At 43.9% G+C, this 27,447-nt stretch overlaps 1 protein-coding gene across 11 annotated transcripts in view; it reads left to right on the top strand.

Annotated features, from left to right (window-relative positions):
* Positions 1-3,823: 3,823 nt before the first annotated feature.
* The window catches only part of LOC128339464 (protein unc-80 homolog), a 254,333-nt gene continuing 230,709 nt past the window's right edge, over positions 3,824-27,447 (top strand). For all 11 annotated transcript variants that reach the window (XM_053283443.1, XM_053283442.1, XM_053283439.1 and 8 more), the window contains exons 1-4: positions 3,824-4,354; positions 6,200-6,248; positions 23,427-23,583; positions 26,443-26,747. In XM_053283443.1, coding sequence (XP_053139418.1) covers positions 4,263-4,354; positions 6,200-6,248; positions 23,427-23,583; positions 26,443-26,747 — 603 coding nt within the window. In that variant the 5' untranslated portion in view covers positions 3,824-4,262. The remainder of the gene's footprint in view (positions 4,355-6,199; positions 6,249-23,426; positions 23,584-26,442; positions 26,748-27,447) is intronic.

Here is a 27,447-nt window from a genome sequence, read left to right as displayed (position 1 = left end):
ACAATTCCTAAGAAATCAGCCCTTTGCCCTATTCCTTTGGAACCTGGCTTGTGGCAGTCACCCCTTGGGGCACTGCCACCCAACCCACTGTTTTGCCCCTCAGGCCCCCTTTCTGCCCCGAATCTGCCCCAAAGACATGTCAACTTCAGAAATTCTTTAGAAATCAGCCCTTTTCCCAATTCCTTTGTAATCTGGGTGGCAGCAGGCACCCATTGGGGCACTACCACCTGAACCACTCTTTATTTTATTATTTATTTATTATTTAAACTTTTATACCGCCCTTCCAAAAGGCTCAGGGTGGTTTACATTAAAACACCATTAAAATCAGTTAATAATTAAAACAAAAATTATAAAGCATAAAAACAATGATTAACAATTTAAAACATCGTAAAACAACAATTAAATCATCAGAACAATTTAAAAACAAGTTTTAAAAAGCTGAGAAAGCCTGGTTGAAGAGATGTGTTTTCAGGTGTTTTTTGAAAATTGCCAGAGATGGGGAGGGTTGTATCTCAGCAGGGAGCACATTCCACAATCTCGGGGCAGCAGCCGAGAAAGCCCGTCTCTGTGTAGCCACCAAACGAGTTGGCGGCAACTGGAGATGGACCTCCTCAAGTGACCTCAATGGGCGGTGGGGCTCATAGCGAAGAAGACGCTCTCTTAAATACCCAGGGCTTAAGCCATTTAGGGCTTATGAGATGGAACAACCAGTACTGAACACAGAGCCAGCCCAAGCTCCCCAGTGGCCTGAGACAGTGCAGTGAACTGCTGAACCCCCAGCTCTTCCCCCCACCTCCCCCCCGCCTTCTACTTCTTTCTTCCCAGTGAAACATGCTGCTCTTTCTTCCCACCTGCTGCACTGGCAGGGCTCTCCTTCCTCCATCCCCACCCTAGCCAAACTACTCCCCTTAACTTACTTCATGTTGCATTTACAATGATGATACCACTCTCCTCCTCCTCCTCCTCCTCCTCCTCCTCCATCATCATTTTCACTTCTGGCACTTTCCAAAGCAACTCTCTAGCCCAGTAGTTGACTCTCCTCCCCTTCACTTCCTTCCTCCCTTTCACTTCCTTCCACTCCTTTCCGCTCTGACTTCTGAAAATGTTAGACACATGAGGGGAGGAAGAGGAACATGGGGACAGCTGGTGTACTGCCACACAATAAGATTTAGGAAAAGAGACCAGAGGCAGCAGCCTGGCAGCAATTAGCCACCTCTGCCAATCTGCCACCTGAGGCATACACTTCACCTGGCCTCTTTAGCAGTCCTAATGCGACTGGATACAGAATTCCAAAGGTGCATCATCATATATACCTCCTATGGCATCTGTAAAAGCTAACCATGGAGGAAATGTATAAAAAGACCCCTTTGCAAGCACAAAAGCAGATAGAAATCTGTTTGAATAACACATCCCTTGTCTAATCTTGCTTTTGCTATCTGTTGAAAAATCCTTGTCTAATTTGTCAAACCATTTCTGACAAATATACACATACAGTGCTGAGTACTAATAGTACTAACAGCAAGCTGTTTCACAGACACTGGGTCAAATTTGACATTCAAGAAAAAGGATAAAAAGGGATTCCTAGAAACCTCTTCTTAAAGGAAAGGAATATAAGAGGAGGTCTGTGATGCTACCGTATAAAAACCAGATAATTTCTGGCCAATCCATGCTGGTTATTTTGCATGTACAACTTGATGAACACAAAATTTAATTAACCCAGTGGACAAACTAATATCAATCCATCCATCCATCATCCATCAATCTTTACAGGTACTACGGTCTTTGGCCAACATAAAGTAGATTACATTAAAACAACATTAATCAGACCAATCTGAAACATAAAGGTGTCACATAAAGGGAAAGAGAGTTGGGGCCTTGTAGACTAGTGTCTCTCAACCTTTTCATCCAGGGGCCAGCCAGTAGGGGTCTGTGCTAGGGATGTGAGAGCTGGCTCGAAGTTAAGCCAGCTTGATTTTGAAACAGCTCAGCTCAAAGGCTCAACCTCGAGCTGAACCTGACTCAGTTTGGTATGAGCTCAAACCGAACCAGGCCAGCCAGTTCAGAGGTGGCTCAAAGCCCTACCAGCAAAGGGGAATCTGGTAAGGATTCCCTTTTACTGGTAAAGGGGCAGTGGGGCTTCCCTAACCATAAAAGAATTAAAAACAGTACTTATAAGTTTCTCTGGCCGTGAAGGTGCTGAATGAAGACAGCTTCTGTTTCGGGCCTCTATGACAGCATGGAGGCCATTTTTTTAACTTGTGCTCCTGACACAAACAGTGTTCCCTCTAAGGCATGCACACATGCGTGCACTCACAAGTTTTTTGATGTCTGCTCAGTAAATTTTAGATCCCACTCATGTTGAATCAGGAAGGCCCCACTCTGAATGCACGTACACGCACACTGCCTTGATACTGCCACCCAGAACAAAACTCATTCCACAGATGAAAAAAATTAGAGAGAACACTAGACACAAACGGCTCGTGTGCACATGTGTGGAGGTAAAAAAAAAAAAAAATACTGCTGGCGCATAGACCCGAAATGGTCTGAAACAGGCCCAGGAAACTCTGAGGGAGGCCAATGGGGATCAGGGGAACCACTGCCAGTGCCACCAGAGCGACTTGTAAGTACTCCATTTTTACTTCCCTTTACAGTTAGGGAAAAACCCCTGCCCCTTTAATATTCACTGGATTCCCCTTTGCTAGTAGGGTTTTGAGCTGATTCCAAACTAGTTCAAGCTTGAACCAAACTGGGAGCCAGCTTGAAGGTACCAAAACCAACCTGGCCCAATCCAGTCTGAATCCCGTTTGGATTCAAACTGGGGAAACTGGTTTTTAGGCACATCCCTAGTGTGCATGAACCGTTCAATGTGGAACCAGTTTGTATCAAACTGGACTGGTTTGGTGGTTCAGTCATGGACCAAACCAAGCCCAGTTCGGTCCGTGATCAAACCAAACCAAGCCCAGTTCAGTCCGTGATCAAACCTAACCAAGCCTAGTTCAAACCAAGCCCTTCTATGCAAAACCAGACTGATTCTACATAGAAGGAAGCCGGGGCAGGGGGCGGCAAGAAAAGTAATGTAAAGTTCTCCTTACTGGTTGGTGCAGCTGCCAGTGCCACTGCTTGCTCCCCCGCTCTGCGCGGAGGTCCATATTTACCAAGCTGCCAATGCAGCAGCATGATTGCAGGCTCCAGCATTTGCGGAGTCTTTGGATCACAGGGGCTATCAATTGTAATCACCAAGCAGATTTTGCCTGTTTTCCAGGAGCAACATAGATTTTAGTAGGGAGAGCAAGGATTAGGTATAAAGATTTACACCAGGATTCAAAGACCTACTATTGGATATACAGAAGATTAAACTGCAGGGATGGGGGAAAGTGTATTTTTAAAAGCATTAGCTGAGGTTGCTTTTCAAAAACCTCACGAAGGATAGGTGCGCCTGAGAGATAATCCATACGATCTGCAACATGGCTGGGGGGAGGGGATAGGGGTCCCTGCCCTCGATGAAGACCCCCCCCCCGCCTTCCTTCGTTTCTTCTAGGTGAATGTAATGAATCGATTGCTCCAGGAATAAGCGATTTGTGGCCCCGAAAATCGTTGTTTCAATTTCAAATCATGATTTTTGCTTCACAACACCTTGCAGCGTTTGATTTATTTAACTTCCCCCTTGGAAAAGAAAGCGCACGATCTGTTTCGCAAGTTAGCAGTTACCCAGAGGCACGATGAACTTAGATCCTTCCTCCTGCATGTTACTCGTTGACAATAAAGCGGGGAGGGAATCCCGGGCGGTGCTCCATCGTTAGTACTTGCTGGGATGAACGGCAGCTGTAGAGGGCGAAGTTGGAAATCCGTGCACCCCTCGCCCGCCGCTATTCCCCCAAAGTTCCCGTCCCAGGTCCTCTGTAGGGAGTACAGATGAGAGGCTGACATCTGTGGGTGGCGCTTGGCTGCCGCCACTCCACCCCACCAGCGCCCACCCCACGGCTGGTGGCGTCCCCTTGACACCGCAGGCGCCCGTCCCTCAACGCTGGTTGCTGTCCACAGGAGGAGGTGCTGAAAGAAGGGAGCTCTGCAAGGCGGGATGCGGACATCATCTTGTCCTTGGCAGCCGCCACCAGCGCCTCCCAAGCGGCGCTGATTTTCTGCTGCTTGGCGGCGGCGGCGGCTTTCGCAGCCATTTTGCACCAGCCGAGCCGGAGGCTGCGAAGGCTGCTGGCGAAGCGGAGAGATGGGCTAGCAGCTGTTGCGGCCGGGGAGCCAGCACCATGGTGAAGCGGAAGAGCTCCGAAGGCCAGGAGCAGGAGAGTGGCCGAGGCGTCCCGCTACCCATCCAGACCTTCCTATGGAGGCAAACCAGGTAGGTGAGAGCAGGGGGCGCTGCCTGCAAGCCCTCCCTGGGGACGGGAGGTCTCGGCAACCCAGGGCAGCGGCTGCTGGTGTTGCCACACGGGGGGAGGCTGTGTGGTTATTTTGGATTTGTTTTCGGGGATCCCTGTCAAGTCAGAATACTGAGCCGCAACCGCTGTCCTAAAAGAGCGCAGCATGCTCTAAGAGCCCCCTCATACGTTTAGAGTTCATGTGTTTACAAGATCTCTCTTCCTCTCCACCCCACACCCCAGTCTTTCTGATGCCCTCATCCAGCTCTGCCCAGATCTCAAAGCTGCACAGCAACCCCATTGATCCCCTCTAGTAAGCAGAGAGGCTTACAGCCGGTGCCAGTGCGAATGGCACACAGTCCACACGAAGAAATGTTGAGCAAGCCACCCAGAAGCATAGCACCACTTCTTTCGTGGGTACTGCTGTTCCTGTCAGTCCAGATTAGTGGTAAATTGCCAACATGGCACTGTTGAAAGCTCCTACTCCAAAGTATGGTGAATGCTGTGCTTGGAGAATAGAGACAATCTGGCTCTCAGGGGCTGCTCACCATGAAAACACTATGTGGTCTTTGGCGAATTACCTCTCAGTTTCCCATCTTTAGAATGGGCATATGAAAAGCAGGATGGGAGAACCACTATCTTAAAGATTTCTATTTCATAATGCTGTGTTAGGAACCAGTTAGTATTGGTTGGTTGCCTGGCTGGTTTTCGTGACTAACGTAGTAAAATTTTAGTAGAACTTACTTAGTTAAATGTCCAGTCCTTAGGGCTGATAGTTTAGATAATTACCATTGGAAGTGATTTCCCAGTGACTGTCTCAGTTTGCATAACTGATGGGTTAAAAGTCTAAATTGATTGTTGGACTTGTATTTAAATATTTAGCAAGACTGTTCAAAGCACTTCATGTTTTTCCCCTCAGTAATTCTTTTTTAACAAAAATATTATTACTATTAAATATATGCAAACGATGCCACCAAGAAATAGTTTGCATAGTTCAGAGTTGTTCTATCTAATAAAACTACACTATGTAGTAAATGTGATATTCATTATCAAAGCCCAACACACTTTCAATGCAAGCCTCTGCATGTTCATTCAGAGGATAATTAGACATTATTCATGTTTATTCCACTGTCTTAAATGGGATGTACTCCCTAGTGGTTTAGGATTGCAGCCACAAGTACTGTAGGCAGCATCTAGACTAGTTCGGCTCATGCAAGAACATTCTGATTGTGTAAGGGTGGAGGAGGTAATATTTGCTTCCTCCTTCATCGTGCAGCTCCCTATTTCTCCTAAAAATATGTATTTATTTATTTTAACACATTTATATACTGCCCAAAACACAATACTCTTTTATATATATCATTTTGGGTGGTATATAAATGCATTTATATACTGCCCCAAACGCAAGAAAATATATTCTTGAAGGCCCCCAGCTGATAATAAAAAGGAACTCACTGTTGTTGTGGCATAAGTACACCATGGAATATACCCTCTGAAGCAGCCACATGGAATTACTTGACAGCTTTGTACAATAAAGTTTCTTTAGGACCTTAAATTACACACACACACATACACCCCACAAAGTCATAAGTAATTCTGCCAATATAACTTTCATTGGCTTGGATCCAAACTTACAGCTGTGCTCATGGAAGCTCCTTCCATTCATAAAAGGAGTCCTTCTATCAGTTCAGTCCTCCTTCCGTGAATGGAAGGAGCTTTGGTGCATGCATAGGTATGTTTGGATCTAAGCCACAGTAATTAAGTGTGGTTAATTGTGTGCTATGCCTGTGGTCATTCCTGTAACCACCATCTGTATCTTTTCTCAGTGCATTTTTGAGGCCCAAACTGGGGAAACAATATGAAGCTTCATGTGTGGTATGTGAATTTCACTTTTTAAATTTACTGATGTGCACTAATTGTTTGTTTTTAGAATGGAAACCCAGTAAAGCTTTGTTAAAGTGAAGTGGCCAAATCTGAACTTATTTTACTATGGTAAAAATAGCAACATGTGAGTAAGGGTGGACCAGTAATAACATTGCAACTGAACCCAATGTTCCCTGCATTGAACTCACTGGGGTACAATCCCATATGGCCTGTCCATATAAACCTCATTCAGATTAATGGATTGCATATACTGTATTTTGTCCAATATAAGCTGTGGGTAGTGTTTTAGGATGTGGCCCTGGCATCAAATCAATTTTCTAAGGAAATGTGTTTTAAATGTGCAGCATCATTGCCTTCTACAGGAATTGTCTATGAGGTTTTCTCCATTAGGAGCTTAATTCTCCCCAGTAGAGATTGAATGAACATTTCTAAGATTGTTGTGGCTTCACCCCACAAACTAGATTGTTTTGGCTGATCTCAAGGCTGAACTATTGATGATATGTTATTATACTGCTGTTCCTCCAAAGTGCTTAGGCAGCATTCAGGACTTTCTTCCCCACTCCATTTTATCCTCACAGTAGCTCAGTGAGACAAATTTGACTAGAGATGAGTAATTAGCCCAAGGTCACCCAGCAAACATCATGGTGTAGTAGAGATTTGAATTCAGGTCTCCCTGGTTCTCGTCTGGCACCCTGGTCCTAGTCTGATTCTCTAACCATTACATCACACTGGCTAGCAACTATACCTTGCAAGGCACAGAAAATGTGTTGTTTGGTTGGTTTATTACATCTCTATGCCACCAAAAACAAATGTGTCAAGATGATTTACAAAAAATAAAAACAATAAAACCACAGTTGAAACCAAACAACAACAACAATAGAACCACAGTTAAGATCAAACAATTAAAACAATTAAAATAATCTAAAAGCAACAATAGCAACAGTAAAACCAACCTATAGCTGATTTAAAAAACTCGGTTAAATAAATGTGTCTTGAGAACACTTTGAAAGACTGTTAGAGATGGTGAAGGTCTTACAACAGGAAGTGAAACAGGAACTGCACCTTACACGGAAAACACAGGGTTCAAAACCCTGCGTTTGCCTTGCAACACTAATGTAGGGGTGGGAGAGACTGTTCCAAGAAAGAACTGTAAAGAGTCAGTACTTTGCCCTTGCCCTCCTCACAATTTCTCCATGGCAAATATCCTCCCAGGTCATTTTTAAACCTTTTACCCAGCTGCTCTTTAAGACCAGAAGTAAGACCAGGTGGAAAAATGGCATCCTTGTGTGCAGACCGGGGATTCCCCGCCCCACCTATTCTCCCCCCATCTTCTCCCCACCTTCTCCCCATCTTCTCCCCCCATCTTCTCCCCACCCCACCCCACACACACACCTATTCTCTCTCTCCTTACACCCCTACCTTCACCTTACCATAGCTCATGTAGACTGCGGAACAAGCATTTGCTGCAGACATGTGTACATCTGCCCTTGGATAAGTTTTCCATATAGCTTAGGAGAGACATGAGGTCTTCTCCAGATCATGGATGATGAAAGCGATGGGGGATTATATTAATAGATGCAAGTTAGCATTCCTCCTGAGCAGACCCTGATAGGAGCTGGCTGCCTTGATGCATCCATTCCTCCTACGGGCTTCTATCTGTGTGCCTCTATCTGTGTGTTCTCTGTCTATTGTTCTGCCTCATGCAAGTGCCTGCTTCTCAGTCACAGGGCACAGCAAACACGTATACACCCATGTGATCACAAGCAGTTGAACAGGAAGGAGCAGTGGACCAATATGCTTTTCCAACCAGAAATGAAGTGATCAAGTTATGCAGGGGATAATAATATGCTGAGGCAGCAATTTCACTAGTGAATATAAACATATGAAAATACTTATCATTTAGTTTATTATCATTCATACCCACTCTAACCCTCAGGCTCCAGAGCAGTAACGACAATTTAAAACTGGAACATGTTTCAAAGTACATGTAAAATTTGCCAGCTACTTCTGCCATTACCTTTTTGCTGACATGAACACAACTGGCGCCGAAACTCTGACAGGTGGGTGCCCATCATTGGGGGGACCCCCTCAATGTATCGTGCACTGGTGCGGTACCTTGTGGGATTTCCAGGGGCCAGGACGACACAACCCGGCCTCTGTTCATTCACTCTGCCAGGGTTAGGGGCAAGGTGTCCATGCACCCAGCACCTACAGGATGATTTCCAGGGGCCGGGGTGAATCATCTAGGCCCCTGCACCTCCGCGCTGCCAGGTGCAGCAGCAGAGTATCTGGGCACGTGATCCATGTACCCAGCACCAACAGGATGATCGTCTGCGGAGGAGATAAGTTTTCCAAGGCTTCCTTCTTGCCCACCCAGCTGCCCTCATGCTTGACCGTGAGAAAGGCCCCAGGGCATGCTTCAGTGACCCCTTCCAGGGACAGCCTCCTGTGCCTCCCACAAAGACTCTTAAAGATTGGGAGAGCCTTGAAAACAGTACCCCATGAATGTGGAGGCTGCCAGCAAAAGGAAATATTGCCCTTTAACTGATTTCAATGCACTTGGAGGTGTGGGGTGGACCCTGGCTTTTGACTCTAGAGTGAAAAAGATGTGTAACTGACACATCTAACCAAAATTTGTTTGTTTGTTTATTCATTTATTTAAAACATTTGTATACTGCCCAAAACGCAGTTCTCTGGGCGGTTTACAACAAAATGACATTGATTCTGATCTTAACATCCATGAAAAGCAGCGATCCCTGCTAAGTTGGCAAAGAGGCACCTTTTAACGTGGTGATTCTCTTTATTTAGCAGGGGGAGAGTAACTGGCCCTATCCACCCCCCAGCATAGTACTTCCAGTGACTGTTACTGGTCACTATCTGATGTTTCTTTTTAGATTGTGATTTATTCTTGTTAGATTGGGGACAGGGAGCCATCTTATTCATTTATTATTTCTCTGTGTCATTTTTGGAAGGGATTTGATAGAAATCAAATTAATCATCATCATCATCGACATAGCAATACTAGGTGATAGCAGAATAGAAGAAAAGAAATAGAAAAAATAACAAAATACAAAGATCTGTAAATAGAAATTGAAAGGATGTGGCCTACTAAAATAATCCCAGTAGTAATTGGCACCCTAGGTGCAATTCCAAAACAACTTGAAGAGCACCTCAACACCATAGGGGCCACAGAAATCACCACCAGCCAACTACAAAACAAAAAAACAAAACAACAACAACAAACCTTTACTGGGAACAGCCTATATTTTGCAACAATATCTATAATAATAACAACAATATTAATAATAAAATTCAGCCATCCCAGGTCCTTGGGAAGGCCTTGATGTCTGGATCAAACAAACCAGTCAATAACACTTATCTGTGTAAACGGAATAATAATAATAATATCTGCTTGAACCATAGAGATCATATACAACATGACATAACAACCAGAGTCTCAGAAGAAACCTTTTCAGTCAGGCAATTACAGAATAAGCTTCCAGAGTCTGCTATGATCTGTTTTTGCTAAGAGCTTGACAGATTGACTGGTAATTGAAAAATGAAAAGATTCACAGCAATGGAGCCCTTTCTAAACCTCCTTTTATGGAAACATTGTTACCTGAGCTCAGATGATAACAAATCTTGGAGGATTTAATATTTTTATGTTCTTCTTTATGTAAACCATAACACATGCTAATTATTAGGCACTAGCAAAACTCATGTCATTTTGATTGGTAGGGTACATATTTTTGCAGAATTCCTGTTGGTAGGATCAGCCCCCTGCCCCAGTGTCAGAGGACAGGTTTTAGCCTTACTGCAGTAAGGTAGAGTGTGCCGTTGAGTTGGTGTCTACTCCTGGCAACTACAAAGCCCTGTGGTTGTCTTTGGTAGAATACAGGAGGGGTTTATCATTGCCTCCTCCTGCACAGTCTGAGATGATGCCTTTCAGCATCTTCCTGTATCACTGCTGCCCAATGTAGGAGTTTCCCATAGTCTGGGAAACATACCAGCGGGGACTCAAACTGGCATCCTCTGGCTTGGTAGTCAAGCCATTTCCCCACTCTGCCATTACTGCAATACTGTCCCTGATACAGTAGTTGTCCTCCTGTAGAAGAAACTATTTACTTCTACAGTATGTGGAAGAAAGTAAAGGGTGCACGCTCCTATGTATTCATCCTATTTTTAATAAGGCTATTGTCTCAAGCCAAGTATTTTGTTGACTAAAGTGAGCCAAACAGCCCTGTCTTTGATAAACTGAATGATGAAACCACTAACTCTTGAAGACAGCTCTTGGTTCTGGCTCTTGGAGACAAATGTCAGTGTCTCATGTTACTACTACTACTACTACTACTACTACTACTACAATGAGGAGTAGGAGGAGTAGGAGTAGCAGTTGCAGCAGCAGTGTGAATAGAAGCATAAGAAGGAACAATGAGAAGTAGTAGTAGCAGTAGTGTGAATAGGAACATAACAAGATAGGAAGCTGCCTTGTACTGAGTCAGATGATATCATTGATCCATCTGGCTCGTTATTGTCTGCACTGACTGGCAGCAGCTCTCTCTTGCCTGGCCCTGCCTGGAAATGCCAAGAATTGAACCTGGGATCTTCTGCATGCAAAGGAAATGCACTACACTGAGCTATGGCCCAATATATAGCACTTTCCCACAAAAGTTCTCAATGCAGTTTAAAAATAAAAATAAATAATAAGATGGTACCCTGCCCCAAAGGGCTCACAATCTAAAAAGAAGCACAAAGTAGACATCAGCAATACTCACTGAAGGGGATACTGTGCTGGACCTGAACAGGGACAGTTTGTTTGTTTGTTTATATTTTTATACTGCCCTTCCAAAAATGGCTCAGGGTGGTTGCTCAGTTGGCTCGGTTGTTCTCCCTGTGCTAAACATGTGAGAAGCACCTATTTAAATTGTGTCTCTTTGCTCAGTTAGCAGGAGTAAGAATGGCAGGGGTAAGAATGTACCTCATTCTTTGCTCTGTATGCTGGACCTCTATCAAATAACCTGTTCATGAGCTACCCTGCCCTGATGTCTGAGTTTTCATTTCCCATGCTCTTCTATCAATTGGCATAGCTATCAATACTTCCTGCAAGAAATGTTACCCATATCTCTTCAACCTTCTAGCATGTTATCTTGATTTATTTGATCACCTCCTTAAGGACAAATAAATTCACTCCTTTACTGCTCATGCTGATGCTGTATATATCATGTAAAGGAACGCCTCTCTTTTTCCTTGATTCTAGTTTCTCAAATTCCAAAACTGGGAGCGAAGACATATAAGCAGGAACCTCACATCTGGTGATGGATTCTGCTGTTTCACACAACACTGCACAAGGGGACTGAATGTTTGCATGCCCTCCTTATACAATGCTGCCCCCACCAAAAAACAAAAACAAAACTAGCATGTCAGGAAGAGGATTCTAAGGTACTCTTTTTCCATGACATGATGGGTTATTGTGTGTGTGTGTGTAGGAAGCATTTTATGTGGGGGATCATTCAGACTTCCACTCCCTCACCTGCCATACAAAATGGTTCAGCCCAGCAACATTTACATCTCATGAGGCTTCTGCTCATCTGTTTTAGTTCTCAGTTATTTCCATACTGGAGAATAAGACTTAGAGGACTTTATTAGGCTATTATTTATTTACATTTTTATATCCCGCTCTTCCTCTAAGGAGCCTAGAGCGGTCTGCTACACACTTAAGTTTCTTCTCACAACACCCGTGTGAAGTAGGTTAGGCTGAGAGAGAAGGGACTGGCCCAGAGTCACCCAGCAAGTATCATGGCTGAATGGGGATTTGAACTCGGGTCTCCCCGGTCCTAGTCCAGCACTCTAGCCACTACACCACACTGGAAGTGCTTTCCACTTCCCTGACTGATTAAGAGTATAGGGGCACTGTGTTAATTTCTTGTAGATCAGAGAGCAGTGAAGGCTTTTGGGATATGCTCCAACTGACACTAGTTACCAGCCCCAAATCAATCATATTTTTGATAGGAACATCTATTTACAAAATCCCTGTTTACAAATATACAGGAAGAGCATTGTGGAACCAAATAGATACTCATAGAGTAGGCAGGAAATGTGCTGATCTTGCATCACACTGACAGAAAACCCCACTTTAAACTTCCTCCCTCACTTAAACCCATCTTTAAACTCCCTCCCTCCCCCTTCCTCCCTCTCCCTCCCTCTCTCTGTGTTCATTCAAACATCAGTCCCCAAATGGTTTCTCTGTCCCCTCTCACTAGCTAGATGCTGTTACCTTGCTGAACTCTGATTGTATTCTAAATGCTGAAGAAACATTCCCAACTAGCAGAACATCTTCTGTCATTTGCTCCCATTGATGAAGCAAACTGTTAGCAGATTAATTAGAGATGGCCTCCCAGCACATGCAACGGCATAATAAACTGCTTTTAGGGACAAAATGTGCTTGCCTTCTTTACCCAGTTGCAGACCACAACTCCACCCAAAGTTCTACTGATGCATTGGTGAGGGGAAGGATTAATGGCAGTGCAATCCTTGTTATGCAAACATTGCTTTTAAGAGCTCCCATGTTGTGGGGGGAGGGGCTTGTGTGAGGGTGCAGGCACAAAGCAGCAGGTTCTGCCCCTTGCTCCATCACTTCTATTTATTTTTTATTTTATTTTAAAAAATTTTACATTTTATATCCCGCTCTTCCTCCAAGGAGCCCAGAGTACTACATACTTGAGTTTATCTTTCACAACAACCCTGTGAAGTAGGTTAGGCTGAGAGAGAAGTGACTGGCCCAGAGTCACCCAGCTAGTCTCATGGCTGAATGGGGATTTTGAACTCGGGTCTCCCTGGTCCTAGTCCAGCACTCTAACCACTACGCCACGCTGGCTGCATCTAGCAAGTACATTTAGCAAATGTACATCTAGCAAATGTATTATAGAGCAAGCATCTAGGATTTGCAGCAGGATCAGCAGCCTGAGGAGGGAGATTGCTTTCTTCTACCAATGCAAGGGTTTGCTGAGTAAAGCAGCCAATTACTATAAGCTGTTCCTGCCCCATCCTTAGGGTCACTGTGCCAGCATGAAGGTAGGATATCCAGAGGGTTGGGTCTAGGTAGATCTCCTACTCCCTGCTGCCTTCGTAATTTTTCATTGTGCACCCCATGGCTTTTAATATCTACTTTTACTTTTAATATGTAATCACCCCTAATACGTCTATGACCAGCATAATAAAGATTGATAGATAGATTGATTGATACTCCCTACTGCCAGTTGGCAGAGGGGAGCCCTGTACCAGACAGCCTTGTTCATGGTGATGCCCATTGGAGGTCAACAGCACTTCTGTTGAAGATATGACTAGACTTTACACTTAATTTCTAAGCTAGGAATTTGCACTCTTTGCCGTTTATCTTCATATGCAAATCCCATTCTGGCTCTTCCCTGCTCCCCTTTCCTTTGTTCAGATGACACTTTAATTTTCTAAATGTCAGGAAGACAATGTCTCTGTCTTTAAACATTTAAGGTAAGAGTCTCAAACAAATCATCATCATCATCATCATCATCTCATTTTTCAACCAAAAAATGGTCCGGACATGGTGTACATAGCAAAAGGAATAAGAAGCAGCCATGTTCCTGAATCGTGACCTGAATTACATAGCAAAAAGAAGTAGAATCAGTCGTGTCCCTGAGTATTTTAGTTGTCAAGCTGAAGCCATTAAAGTGTGTGATGGTGCCCTATTTTTAAACGAGTTCCTTTTGTCTTTGCTGTATATTTTACAAGTGGTGCTACATTGCATCCTTGCTGGAGGTCATTTTTAAAGCAGTACTCCCCTAAGAAACCTGAATGACAAAAGTGACAACGTTGTACTTATGGATGCAGCCTTTGAATCCATAGATCCATTAGCTAAAACATTAGCTGATGCATTGGTGGAGACTAACTTTAATAGATGTTGCTGTTATTTAAATGCATAATTATATTTTTGAGAGTTTGAAGGTTCTGCTGTGTAACAGTAGTGGGGATTTATTTTTTTTTTAAGATAGACTTGCCTTCTAGCAAAGATTCGTAGCTGGGGTATTTTTTTAATTACAGAGCAAAACCGGGCTAAGGGAGCCCAGCCCGGTTTTACATGCATGTGTGAACCGCCAGGATTCTCCAACCGCAAGAGCGCTCCTAACCCCGTTTTGCTCCTTGTGTGTCAGCCCACAGCTGCTTGCAGCCATTGCTGGTAGACCTGGGGAGGGGAGGGGAGGGGAGGATCCCAATAACACATTGCACACTCAAGCTCCGGGGGGAGGGGTGATGTAGGACTGCACATCCCGGCACCCTGCCCCTCGGAGCTACTGGTACCAACTGGTGTGCGTCTGGGCAGGTGATCCGCCCAAAGGAAGTAAATGGAACATAGGAACATAGGAAGCTGCCATATACTGAGTCAGACCCTTGGTCCATCTAGCTCAGTATTATCTTCACAGACTGGCAGCGGCTTCTCCAAGGTTGCAGGCAGGAATCTCTCTCAGCCCTATCTCAGAGATGCTGCCAAGGAGGGAACTTGGAACCTTCTGCTCCCTGGCAGCATCTCCAAGATAGGGCTGAGACAAATGGATTGTCTGCATGGAGATAAGCGCTGCAAGGATTGCTTTCATTCCTCCCCGCAAACCCTAGTGTCGTTTCTCACTGCTCGCGAGAAACGGCAGAGATTGTGAGTTGTCGCACACTTCCTTCAATATTCCAAAAAGGCTGTTGTGATTTGTGATCACAGCTAGACTCTGTTGACTAATACATAAGATCATTGACTAAAAGTGCTTTCATCACTGGATAGCCCTCCGCAAAGCAGAGCAGGGCCTTGCAAGTGGTGCTGCCTCCTCACCTCTGGAACTCACTGCCCCGTCAGCTTTTCAGGCTCCCACCCTGACTGCTTTTAGGCAGCCACTGACGACGTTTCTGTTCTCTCTCTAGCATTTAAAGTCACTGCCAGTGCTGATTGATGCCTTGTTTTTATTCTGTTTTAAAATTTATTAACTTATTGTTTTGTTATTTTAAAATGCTATTTTTAGTGGCTTTGAGAGTTTCAGCTGAGTCCAGATAGAAATGTTGTGTTAAATTATATTTATAAATGTAACAATCAATAATAAACATATCATGACATTAATGTGCATGGAACATTAGAGAACTCAAGTAAGAGGCAGAACTCTGTGCCAAAATGCTTATAGCCAAAGAACTGATTATCATGTTGATTTCCCATACCTACCTTGTGAATGTTAGTAAAGATATATGTCTTCATAAAGTCAGAAGACAGACAGTAGCCTATAGTGTGATATGCAGCTGTATCTGAAGAGATTGTTGCCAGCACTGCCATTCTGCGGGCTCCCAGAAGCCTCTCAACTCTTGCCTGGGACTACAGGGTTGTAGTTTCCACTCTTAACATGCTCAGAACCTTATGGGATCACAGGCTCATCGCTTGTTGGTACATGGGGACAGGTCGTTTAGCAGGCAGTGGGACAATCGCCCCCAGGTTCATCAACTATCAAGTGAATTGGAAGGGGATTAGCTTTGCGCCTTTCCCTCTGTTGGGAATGTCTAAGCAGACCCAAGTTAGCTTCAGCATCAACTTCAAGGACTCTTTGTCCAGAGACAGACCTTGTTACTTCCCCTCCTTGGTTGCTTCAAACAAGCTAAACTAATTAGCTTAGCAGGAAAGCAGATAAGGAATGCTGCTCCCCTTCCCAACAAAAGAGGTTGATGGGCCATAGGAACTCAGGAGATGTGCTCATTAAAAATACTGATTGGTTTACTGGGTCCTTCCAACCTGACAGAGAAGTCTTTGCAGGTCCATTCATTACATTTACATAGAGGTTGTTCTTGACCTTTTCACGCCATCGTGCTTATGCCAGCATACCCAACAAAGACAATTGATTCTTTTGAGATCCACATGAATTCCCCTCCTCAGGAAGGAGGAGGAATCAGCATTTTGCCCCAGGGCATGATCTGGGCTATAACTGGCCCGAGCTTCATGAAACCTTCATGAAGTTTGCTCATTTGGTCTCTACACGTTGGAGTCACCCTCTGTTTGGGCGATTGACCTGACACCCACTGTAACACCAGGCCGTGTCTTGCTCTTCGCACCATTCCTGCTCTCAGCCTCCAGATCAGCCTTCCTTACTGGCCTGATCTGCCCAGCACACCTCACTGCTACAAGAAGCTGGCTAAACAAGACCAGACCTCTTTTGGATTTACCCTTGCTACCTAACCCCGAACGGCATTTGGTTCCCCACTGCTGTTGCCTCCCTGGGACTTTTTAATGTGGTGATTCTCTTTATTTAGCAGGGGGAAAGTAACTGGCCCTATCCACCCCCAGCACAGTGCTTCCAGTGACTATAGCTGGTGTCTATCTTATGTTTATTTTTAGATTGTGAGCCTTTTGGGGACAGGATTCCATCCTATCTATCTATCTATCTATCTATCTATCTATCTATCTATCTATCTATCTATCTATTATCTCTCTATGCAAACCATTTTGGAAACTTTTGTTGAAAAATGGTATATAAATATTTGTTGTTGTTTTGAGGTAGTTTATCTCAAGAAAAAGATGCAGCTGGCATATCAGCTGAAGCTGATGGAAAGCACCTCTGGCCACCACCTCAACCTGGGACACCAGGGAGGGGTTTGGATCCAGAAGCACTCCCCAGACTGCATTCATGTTCCTTCTGGGGAAGTGTGATCCCCTCCAGAACCAGCAGATCAAAATCATCTCCCAAGTTCTGACCCCACACAATAAGTACCTTTGTCAAGTGTTCTCTAATTTTTTTCATCTGTGTGTGGAATAAGTTTTGTTCTGGGTGGCAGTATCAAAGCAGTGTGTGTGCATGTGCATTCAGAGTGCAGCCTTCTTGATTCAACCTGAGCGGGATCTAAAATTAACTGAGCAGACATCAAAAAAACACATAAGCACATAAACACACCTTAGAGGAAACGCTGCCTCTGTCTTATCTGGATTTAGTCTCAGTTTGTTATCTCTCATCCAGCCCAGCACCGCCTGTTAACATGCCAAGAGCAGGAGCTAGCAAGCTTCCCAGTCTGACATTTAATAATTATATACTGCCCCAAACCTGCGTCTCTGGGTGGTTGCCTGTCCCATGAGTCCTCATGTCCAGGCAAATGCAAAATATCTTGCTTTTTAACCACTGAATAACCTCAGTCAGCACACTCACTTTTGGCATTCGGTGAAGGCATACACTGATATGCCTCACAATGTTCCATATGCCTAGCAGTGGAGCATTTGTGCCATTGCGCAAGAGCGCTCTTGTGCAACACGCAAAGCCTCCTTTTTCTAGGCAGACAGAGAATTGTGCAGTATGACAGCCTTAACTTCCAGGCATAGCACATGGCTTCCTTACAGGCTTCAGCCCTAGTCCTTTGCCTTTAGAAATTAAGCATAGTTTTATATTCTGTCCATGTGGAACTTCTGGATTATAATGAGCTTTATTGCAGGGCAAGTACACTTCTCCTCATTGGGACTGATTGGCAAACATGAGATGGGCTTCCTATTGTGATTTGACCGTTTTGTGTTGATTTCATTCTCCACTTTCCTCTTGCTTGCTGGTGGTTATTCTCAACAGCTAAAGTAATGCCCACAGAGGCTATACAAATGAGCAGCCCTCCCGAGGCTTGGGCAGCCCTACCTGGGTAGGTCTGCTCACGTGAAGCGCTGGGATTGTGGCTGGCTGATCCCAGTGCTATCTCACTGGGTAACCTGGGAATTCCCCTCAGGCTTTTGCCCTGGTCCACAGCCATGTGTCTGCTGGGGCTGCAGGCAGACACAGAGCCAAGCTCCTAGACCGCCCTGTTTGAGGGGAAATCCCTCACAGCACCACACTCTGTGCATAGTGCATTAATTTATTTATTTATTTATTAACATATTTTTATACTGCCCAAAACATACTTCTCTGGGCAGTTTACAACAGAATAAAAACAAAAAGTAAAACATTAGTTAAAACAAAAATGAAAAGTTGAAAACATTACAACAATTATAAAATTTTTAAAAGAATATTTTAAAACAGCATTAACACCATTAAAACAATATTAATTAAAAGCCTGGGTGAACAGATGCATCTTTAAAGACTTTTAAAAAGTTGTCAGAGATGGGGAGGCTCTTATTTCACTAGGGAGCACATTCCAAAGCCTCGGGGCAGCAGCGGAAATATCTTAGGGATATTTAGGGATATCTGGAGGCCAGGCTGCATTTTCCTGACCTCCAGAAATCTGTACTCTCCAGAGCAGCGCAAATCACGTCGGCATATGAGCTGTGTGTCGCAAACAAAGCTCCTGGTCATCTGGGTGGGGGGAGGTAGGATCAATCTTGCTTCCCCCCTGCACCCTCCCCACCGGGCTGCAATGGTTGTGAGAATGACCTTATAGTGTTGCACAAGAGCATGTTTGCTCTAATACTTAAAAAACCCAATCAATCTTTATTATGGTCTTTGACCAGCATAATAAGAATTAAAATTGTGCAATTGCAGTTGCATGGCACTATGTCCATCTCTCCGCATAGAATGTCAACTGCTGCCCCATTACTCCATTATCACCAATTTTGAGGGGACATGGGCAGTTCCTCTTAAGAGCCTTGGGCTCTTGCCTTTCTCTTATTTTCTTGCCTTTCTTATTATTTTCTATATTTAATTATATTTCTGATCCCATTACAAAACTTACTAGAGTGGGCAGAGAGAGACAATATGTGCGAGTGGGTGGGAGCAGCATGAGTTTTGTGAATGTGAAAGGTTGGCATTTGAAGCATCCTCTAGGTAATGTTTGCCAGCTCTTCTTTATCTCAGTTAACACATTCAAATTGGCTAAACAACTTGTGAATGAGTAAATTGCCAGAAGGTTAGAGTTATTCATAGCATTTTTGACTCTTCCGAGGAAAATAATTGCTTTCGTGACCATGTAGGAAGGTTTCTTGCCCCATAGCTGTATTCTGGTTAGGAAAGAATGCATTTCGTTATGGGTTAGGGTGACTCTGTGCTAGTCACCTGCCATTTTGATGCCTTAAGCATAAAGATTATCAGCACACTAAGGCCAGTACCCTTAGCTGTCTGCATAACAATTGTGTACATCCCAACAAAGGGGGTTTGAATAGTTGTGGCAGAGTGTGAAACCATTTCCTAGAGCCAGCTGCTTTTAACAAGCTCCTCAATGCAGACTGCATGACCCTTTCAGTGGAGATCCAGTTAAGAGATACTGCCATGTTGCAGATGAATGAAAATATATAACACAAAGTTAAGCACAAGTCAGCCCCAACTCCAACCTAAATTAGCATGTTAAGCACATGTTTAGTTTTCTCCTATTGGTATATTTTTTAATTTTGGCTAGATCATATCCATAGTTGGTACAGGAAACCCTGCAGTTATACTAGTAGGTTGCAAGCAAACCATTAAGTAAAACAAACAAACAATACCTTTATTGTCACTATTTGTGTATATTAGCTATATTTGTTATTCTGATTTTTATCTCTTGGCTGGCCAACGGCTGTAATAAAAACTGACTGAATATCTTTATTTGTTGGCCACCCCATGACAATTGCTCTCTGGGTGGCTCACAAAGTAGAACAATAAAACAATAATTGAATAAACAATAGAATTAAAAGCATATTAAAACAAAAGCAAGTTACCAAAAAATACAAAAACATTTTTAAAGTTCCAGAGCACTGTGTTATAGTCTAATAAAATAGCATACATGTTTTCAAAATCTGATGGCCCACAACTTAACGGAATCAACTAACTCAGCACTGGCACTCACACAAGGAGGGGATAATTCTGACAGCCTCCCATTCCCTGATAAGTCTGCTTTGTCACTTGAAAATATGTCCCTGAGGTTGTGCAGCCCTCAGGAACATATTTTCAGGTGACACAGAAGTCTTCTCGGGGATGGTGAGATCATCAGAGTTCTCCCTGCCTCACATGCATTGGTGGTGCAGTAGTCTGAAACCTGTCCACAGCACTGACACATCTCATGGAGTGCCAGCACTTAATTAGTTAAGATGTCAACCTTTATTTAAAAGAAATCTAATTATTATAGGGTCAGACTCCCAGGGGATGAGGTGGGATCCTGGCCCTTCTTGAACTCCAGAAGGGCCAGGTAGGCACAGAAAAGGTCAGCCTCAGGAACAGCCAATTTAAATACACACACACACACACACCACAAATGGTGGAAAAGTTGCATATGAAGTGAGACCCAAGTGTCAGACTCCCAGGGGACAGGGTGGGCTCCTAGCCCTCCTTGGACTCCAGAATGACTGGGTCAGTACCAAAAAAAGGTCAGCCTCAGGAACAGCCAGGAAGGAGGTTAGCTTGTCACCTGAGTCGTCCTCCTCCTGGCTTGCTGCATTCAGCCAGTTCCCTCTCCTGGAGAACTCCTGGCCCCCATACTCAGAAGCAGCCTCTCATCATCAGCTGCCTTGTCTTTAAATACCCCAGTGCAGAGCTGACAGGGCTTAAAGCCTACTTCCAGCCCCGCCCCCTTCCTGACCTTGCTTCCTGTTTCCTGCCACACCCAACCTAGTGGTCTCTCTGGAGCTGTTTCCCGCAGCTCTCCCTGCCTTGTTCTCTCAACCCCACTGGGAGCTGACCAGCCTGGACCCTTCTCATTCCTACTGCTCTGAAAGCCCCATAGGAAGGATGCCATGCCCTTCTCCAGACTCCACAGGGCCACACAGGCAACCAAGTAACATGGCATCCCGGCATGGAGTATTTGGAGGGAAAACATAGAATTTGAGGAGATGTGAAGATATCCCCCTGTATTAAAGCATCCTCTGATAAAGCAGAAGACACACAATTCTTTTGAATTATACTCATATAAAAGGAGACCACACCCATCCTTTAAGATGTACTAAAGCAGTTAATTTACCAATTACCCACTCAGACATTCTGTAACTGAGGAAGTTTGAGGTGATTTCCAATTCTAGCTTGGCAGTGACCAGTGATATACAGCCTTAAATTTGCTATGATACAAGTCAGTAAAACACGCAATACTACCATCAAATCAAATTGAAGGTTACACACACCCAATTATCATAAAAATAATTATTTAAAGATTCTTACTGCAATGTCATTACACATGGGAAAAATGTGTCTTGTAGATTTGATATCTGCTGTTTTATATCTGTTATAGTTCATTTACACATGAAAGCTATCATTCTATGTTTCATTATCATGTGGGGACAGGCCCATAGCAAAACCCTCAACTTATTCTATTTTCTTGGCAACATCATTTCCCCTGTGAAAGATGTTCAGTCTGAGCCATAAAGCACAACCTCCAAGGCGAACTAAATGACCCAAATGAATCACACTCCACTTATCTGAGCCTGACCTGCAGCTTTGTATGTTTTCACTGCAAGCGTGTAACAAGACTACCAAGTCTAAATTAATGCCTGCTAAAGAACATAATATAGTTCAAAAACACTGAAAAACATTTTGTGGCCTCATTATCTATCTATCTATCTATCTATCTATCTATCTATCTATCTATCTATCATCTTTTTATACCGCCTGATATGTACATCTCTATGTACATTATTTCTGTTTCATCAGTTTGTATGCAAACATGCCCATCAATAGCAAGTTGTTTGAGATGCATGCAGAGGGGGAGGCAGGCAGGCAGGCCTCCTCCTCTCCTCCCCTTCTTGGGTGCATTCTGCCCACGCAGCCCACTGGTTCAGAGCCTGCTTTTCCTTTCTCCTGCCTGCCTCACCCTCTTGGGGCATGCTCTGCCACCCACAAATGCTGCCACCTCCACTGTCACAGTTACTGTGTGCATGTGTTTCCATGCTCAATTAAATACTCAACCTCTCCTTCAGCACTGACCTTCTGCAAATGTTCTTCTCTATTAAAGACTCTGAATCAAACTGAAGTGTTGTGAACTTTTTCATACAGTCATTCAATTCATACCTCCATACACACAATAGAAAAGCAGGAGAACAAGAAAAGAAGAGATTGGAGAGAGAATGGAGAGAGAATGGAGGGAGGGGGGAAATAAAAAGAAGAGAGGAAACAAAAACAAACAATACCAGATGTATTGCGTAGGCTTTCTGTGACAACAGCACCCTGAAATCTTTTCTGTTCAGTAGAGTCTTTATACTTAATGAAAATGTAATTGCTGTGTGTTACACTGATGTTTCTTGCAGTAAATATGTAAAGTATGGACATCTATTGTGTAGTTTTCAACACCTGAGAATGTGTGTCCTGAATCTAGAACCCAAACAGGGTTCTAGAAATATATCCATGAGTTTAAGAGTGTGTGTGTGTGTGTGTGTGTGTGTAGCCATCTTCACACATTAGTGTAGGTATCCTTGAATGTGTTGGAAGTGAAGGACTATGCGCTGTCTCTTGTCTTAATGACATAGGAGGACAGACTAGTGAGTCAAAGGGCTAGAGGGTCAACACATTGGTCATCCCTTCACTACTACTCTGACACTATCCCTTTGATATGTAGATTGCTAATCTCAGGGACTTCCTTCCTTCCTGCCACTTCCTCTTCCTTCTTCTCTTCCCTTCCTTCTCCCTTGCAACATGCAAGCTCTTCTCTCTCTGCACCATGTGTGCAGAGATGCAGAATCCATCTGCATCCAGCTAGATAGATAGATTAGAGATCCTAACTCCTCACTTTCCTATCTAGAATGGAGTTCTATATAAATACTCCTTATATTGATTTGAAACTACGAGCTGGCTTCAAGTTATTTTACTCTCAGCATACACACATGCCTAACCAAATTCCACTGTGTTGTGCCTCTGTGCACTCTGCTATAATGAAAAAGGGTTTCTCTTACCAGAGAGAATTCCCAACAGAATGCGCATGTGGGGAGCAGAATTGCAACAGCAACCTCTGCACCCTGCCTTTGTGCATATAGGTGAATGTTGGGAACTGGCTGATTGTGCACACTACATGTGTAGTCTTTGTACACATGCTCAAGAACCCCAATAAACATTATGCACACCTTAGCTGCAGAAAACACTAGTGCAACAGGTGGCAACCGGGCTCACTCTGTCAAGTGTGGGGCTGCTCTTAGTGACATGGCTTAATTAAATGGAATTCTGCATTATATTTCCTGGAAAACAGAAGCTGGCACCCAAAAAAGAAGAACATGCCATGTATTTAAAGAGTACAAACTAAGCGATCTTTTTTCTACCTCTATTTTAGTCCTTTGAGAGAGTTTTGGTTGAGAACAAGCTGCATGGTCTTTCGCCAGCCCTTTCAGAAGCCATCCAGAGCATTTCTCGCTGGGAACTGGTCCAAGCTGCCTTACCACATGTACTTCACTGCACAGCCACTCTGCTTTCCAATCGGAACAAGCTAGGTCAGTATGCATTGTACAAAATACTAGCTACTATCCTGTACATGTTGTCAAATAGGGCTCAGTGCAGTATTCTCAAAGTGTGAGCTAGTTCTCTCTAAGGAGGCACTGCTGGTATCTGGGAGATGGAGGAGACCATCCCTTGCCATTTCCTGCCCAGTGTGTGTTGTGACTGGGCCAGAAGACAGAGGGCCCTCCTGGCTACCAACGTCTCTGTCACTGCAACATTTTTAAACTCTGTGGTCTATGCTTTGGGGGAGTTTATATGATGAAAGGGCTCTTCCTCACTCTTCCTTGGATCCACTTGCCTCAGGGCACACAGGATTGGCCTGCTACTCAGCTCATGGGCCACCCAACAAATAATTTGTCTTAGGGCCAAACTAGATATTATATGCAGATGCTTGTAACATTATCCCAATGACCCTGTTTAGTTCAAAGAGGAACGCTGCTTCCAGGGAGGCAATTTAGCAATAGCAATAGCACTTACATTTATATACCACTCTATAGCCGGAGCTCTCTAAGCGGTTTACAATGATTTAGCATATTGCCCCCAACATTCTGGGTACTCATTTTACCGACCTCGGAAGGATGGAAGGCTGAGTCAACCTTGAGCCCCTGGTCAGGATCGAACTTGTAACCTTCTGGTTACAGGGCAGCAGTTTTACCACTGCGCCACCAGGGGCTCTTTATTATTAGAATATTATTAGAATATAATTTAGAGTATAGAAGCAGCATGGTGATGTTTAACCCTGTCCCTGTCAGCTATCTCCACACTCAAATTGCCCTCCAAGCAGCTTTTCCCTCCATCAAGTTCCAAATGTATGTTTGTCCCTGGCCCAAAGGATAATAATTTACACATTTGCACATTATGTCAAGATACCTTGTCACATATGATCTTCTCTCTCTATTGATGGAGTGGTATGCATGTATAGGGGTTCTATCCATGGCAGCTGATGTGATGGACAACCAGGCTATCACACAAGAGCTGCAATAGTTGCATTTAAAATGTTGTAATCTAAATCTCCCATTCACTCCATTTAAAAAAGTGTGTGTGGGTGGGGGGAGGAGGGATAATGTTTTGTTTATTTAGAAAGTCTCTGCAGTAAAATTACAAACTATGATTTTAAAAAAATACTTTACTCAAATAATTGTTTTAAAACATTCACAGTATAAAACAATTAGTCAACATCTACTGCTACGATTTACTGTTTACTGTTTAATTATTTCATGTTAATAATTTTATTAATATTTACCATCAAGCAGTACTAGGTACTGCACAAAATTCAGAAATTATGTGATATGTGTTTTTAATTGATGTTTTAATACTGTGTTGTGAGCCGTCCAGAGAACAATGTGTTATGGGGCAGCTAACAAATAAAGGTTTATATTTAATAATAATAATAATAATAATAATAATAATAATAATAATAATAATAGATTGTCCCTGGTGGGGGCTTTTGAATCCACAAGCATGTTTGTTTTAAATTGCAGTCGTTTTCTCCCATAAACTAGAGCAGAGGAGACTGTTCCAGTTCTATGGAATAGCATGGTAGAAATCGCAAATCAGTGTGGGGAAAGAGGAATAATGACAGATTAGGATGCTTGGAACTATCATATACTAGATATCACAAAAAGCGAATGACAAGAATGTAGATGCAAATAAGTGACTGACAAAAAAAGAGAGAGGCTAAAAATCATATAGCTAAATGTTTCTGTTTCCACCTTCATCAATAACACAGGTGAATTTCAAACCAGCCGCTGGAGCCCAGGTAACAGTGCTAAGAATGCTGATGATAAAGACATGGCCATCCCGTCCACTATGCAAACATCGGCAGTTGCCTGGGGTGCTAACTCTTGGGGCTGCCACCCCTGTTTTCCACAGTGAGCAGCTGCCCTCTGCATTCTGCAGTGTGGCTGGGGCAGTGGCAGGCAGGGCGGGGGGCAGATAGGAAAGCAGTAAGACTGCTGCTGCCCTGCACTGGTGCCCAGCTCTGGGTGGGGCCTGCCCCTGCCCCGCCACTCACCCAGCCGACACACATGTGCGGCAGCCAGCCCCTCAAATGGCCACCACGCATGTGCATGAGCAGCGGGGTGCATGGCAGGCACGGACTCCAAGTGGAGCTGGGCAGTGGTGCAGCACAACAGGCAGTGGTGGTCTTATGGATTTGAAAAGGTATAACCTGCCTTCTTCCTTGCCCCCATTGCCCCAGCCACTGGGGGCAGAATATGCATGTGGCGAGTGGCTACCCAAGTCATACTTCACGTAGTGTGCCGAAAACCCTAGGGCTGGCCCTGAATGGAGAGGATTCTCAGGAAGATACATTTCTGTTATATGCATGCAAGAGAGGTGGGGTTTTTGTTGTTGTTGTTGTTTTAAAATCAAAGTATGTTTCTGATAGAAAAAACATCCACCAGAGACACAAGAAGAAATAATTACTGGATATACAGACTGAACATCCTAAGACCCCATGGCCTTGCACTGGAGGGTAAATTTTAAAGTATTATTTGAATTATACATTTCAAACATAAGGAAGTTGAACGACAGCATTTTTAAGCACCGTTTGGAATTTTCAATACACAGTAAGAAGTAGAAAGACCTATTTTCTAGTAACACGAGTTTACCAAGCCGGGTGCAGTCTACAAGCCATGCAGTGTGTCCTGTCAATTGCTTTACAGTTCCACCATGGAGTCTGTAAAGCAAGAATGGGAGATGTATTGAGCCCTTCACAGGCCACTATGTGCAGCTGAAGCTGGTGGGCTGTGCATGTCTTTTTAGGTCATAATGCTGAGGAGGCCTTCATCTGAGGAGGCTTCACTGTATGATCAAGAATCCATAATGCCTTGCTGTATGTTTCCATGTAGGACATCAGGACAAACTTGGAGTTGCAGAGACTAAACTTCTTCACACCCTTCACTGGATGCTGTTGGAAGCTCCTCAAGACTGCAGCAGCAATGACCACTTTGGAGGCGGAGACAGGGGATCCAGCTGGAGAGGGAGCAGCAGCGCTTTCATCCACCAGATTGAAAACCAGGGATCTCCGGGGCATTCAAGGCGTGACAGCACCAATGAGGAGGAAGAGAATAACAGAAGGACGTTCTTTCAGAATTCCATGGCCACAGTGGAGCTCTTTGTGTTCTTGTTTGCTCCTCTCGTTCATAGGATTAAAGTAAGTGCTTAAAGTGGGAGGAGAAGCTGTGAAGGAGAGGATATGCTTTGATACTAGTCTGGACAGATTCTGCCTTCAGGGTGTTCTTATGTCCTTTATTAATGCTTAATGGGTTTAGCATCTGGCATGCAAGAAAGTATAAATCTTGTTCACACCATGTGTGTAATCACATTGCATTTAACAGAAACGCGTGTGTGTGTGTGTGTGTGTGTGTGTGTGTGTGTGTGTGCTGAACACAATTTTCTGGTAAAATACATAAACAGGGTTAAATAAACTTGGGCCATGGAATTTATGCTTGGGTACTGAGTTGCTCCCTTTCCCCCCCCCCTTGAAATACGTTCTGAGCCTTTAATGCCTCTGCATTAGAAGCAGAAATTCTATAGCTCAGACACACCAACCTCCCTCCCCACTTACATAGGGCATCCCTTTGTCTTTGTTGTTTCGTTGTAACTATATTAGAAACCCATCTCTCTCTCTCTCTCTCTCTCTCTCTCTCTCTCTCTCTCTCTCTCTCTCTCTCTCACACACAGACACACACACACACACACACACTTTCTCTCCCCCCACTCCATGTAGAGCAGGAGTGAAGGAGCCTTCTAGCAGACTTCAGTGGTGGGTAAGAGAGTAGTTACAATTATTAAGATGCCGCCATTGCAATGATGAGTGGTCACCAGGAGTCAATACTGACTCGATGGCACAC

The sequence above is a fragment of the Hemicordylus capensis genome, chromosome 1, assembly GCF_027244095.1.
Source record: "Hemicordylus capensis ecotype Gifberg chromosome 1, rHemCap1.1.pri, whole genome shotgun sequence".
In the NCBI taxonomy this organism is placed as follows: domain Eukaryota; kingdom Metazoa; phylum Chordata; class Lepidosauria; order Squamata; family Cordylidae; genus Hemicordylus; species Hemicordylus capensis.
Note: the sequence above shows the minus strand (reverse complement) of the source record. Positions and strands in the feature narration are given on the sequence as shown.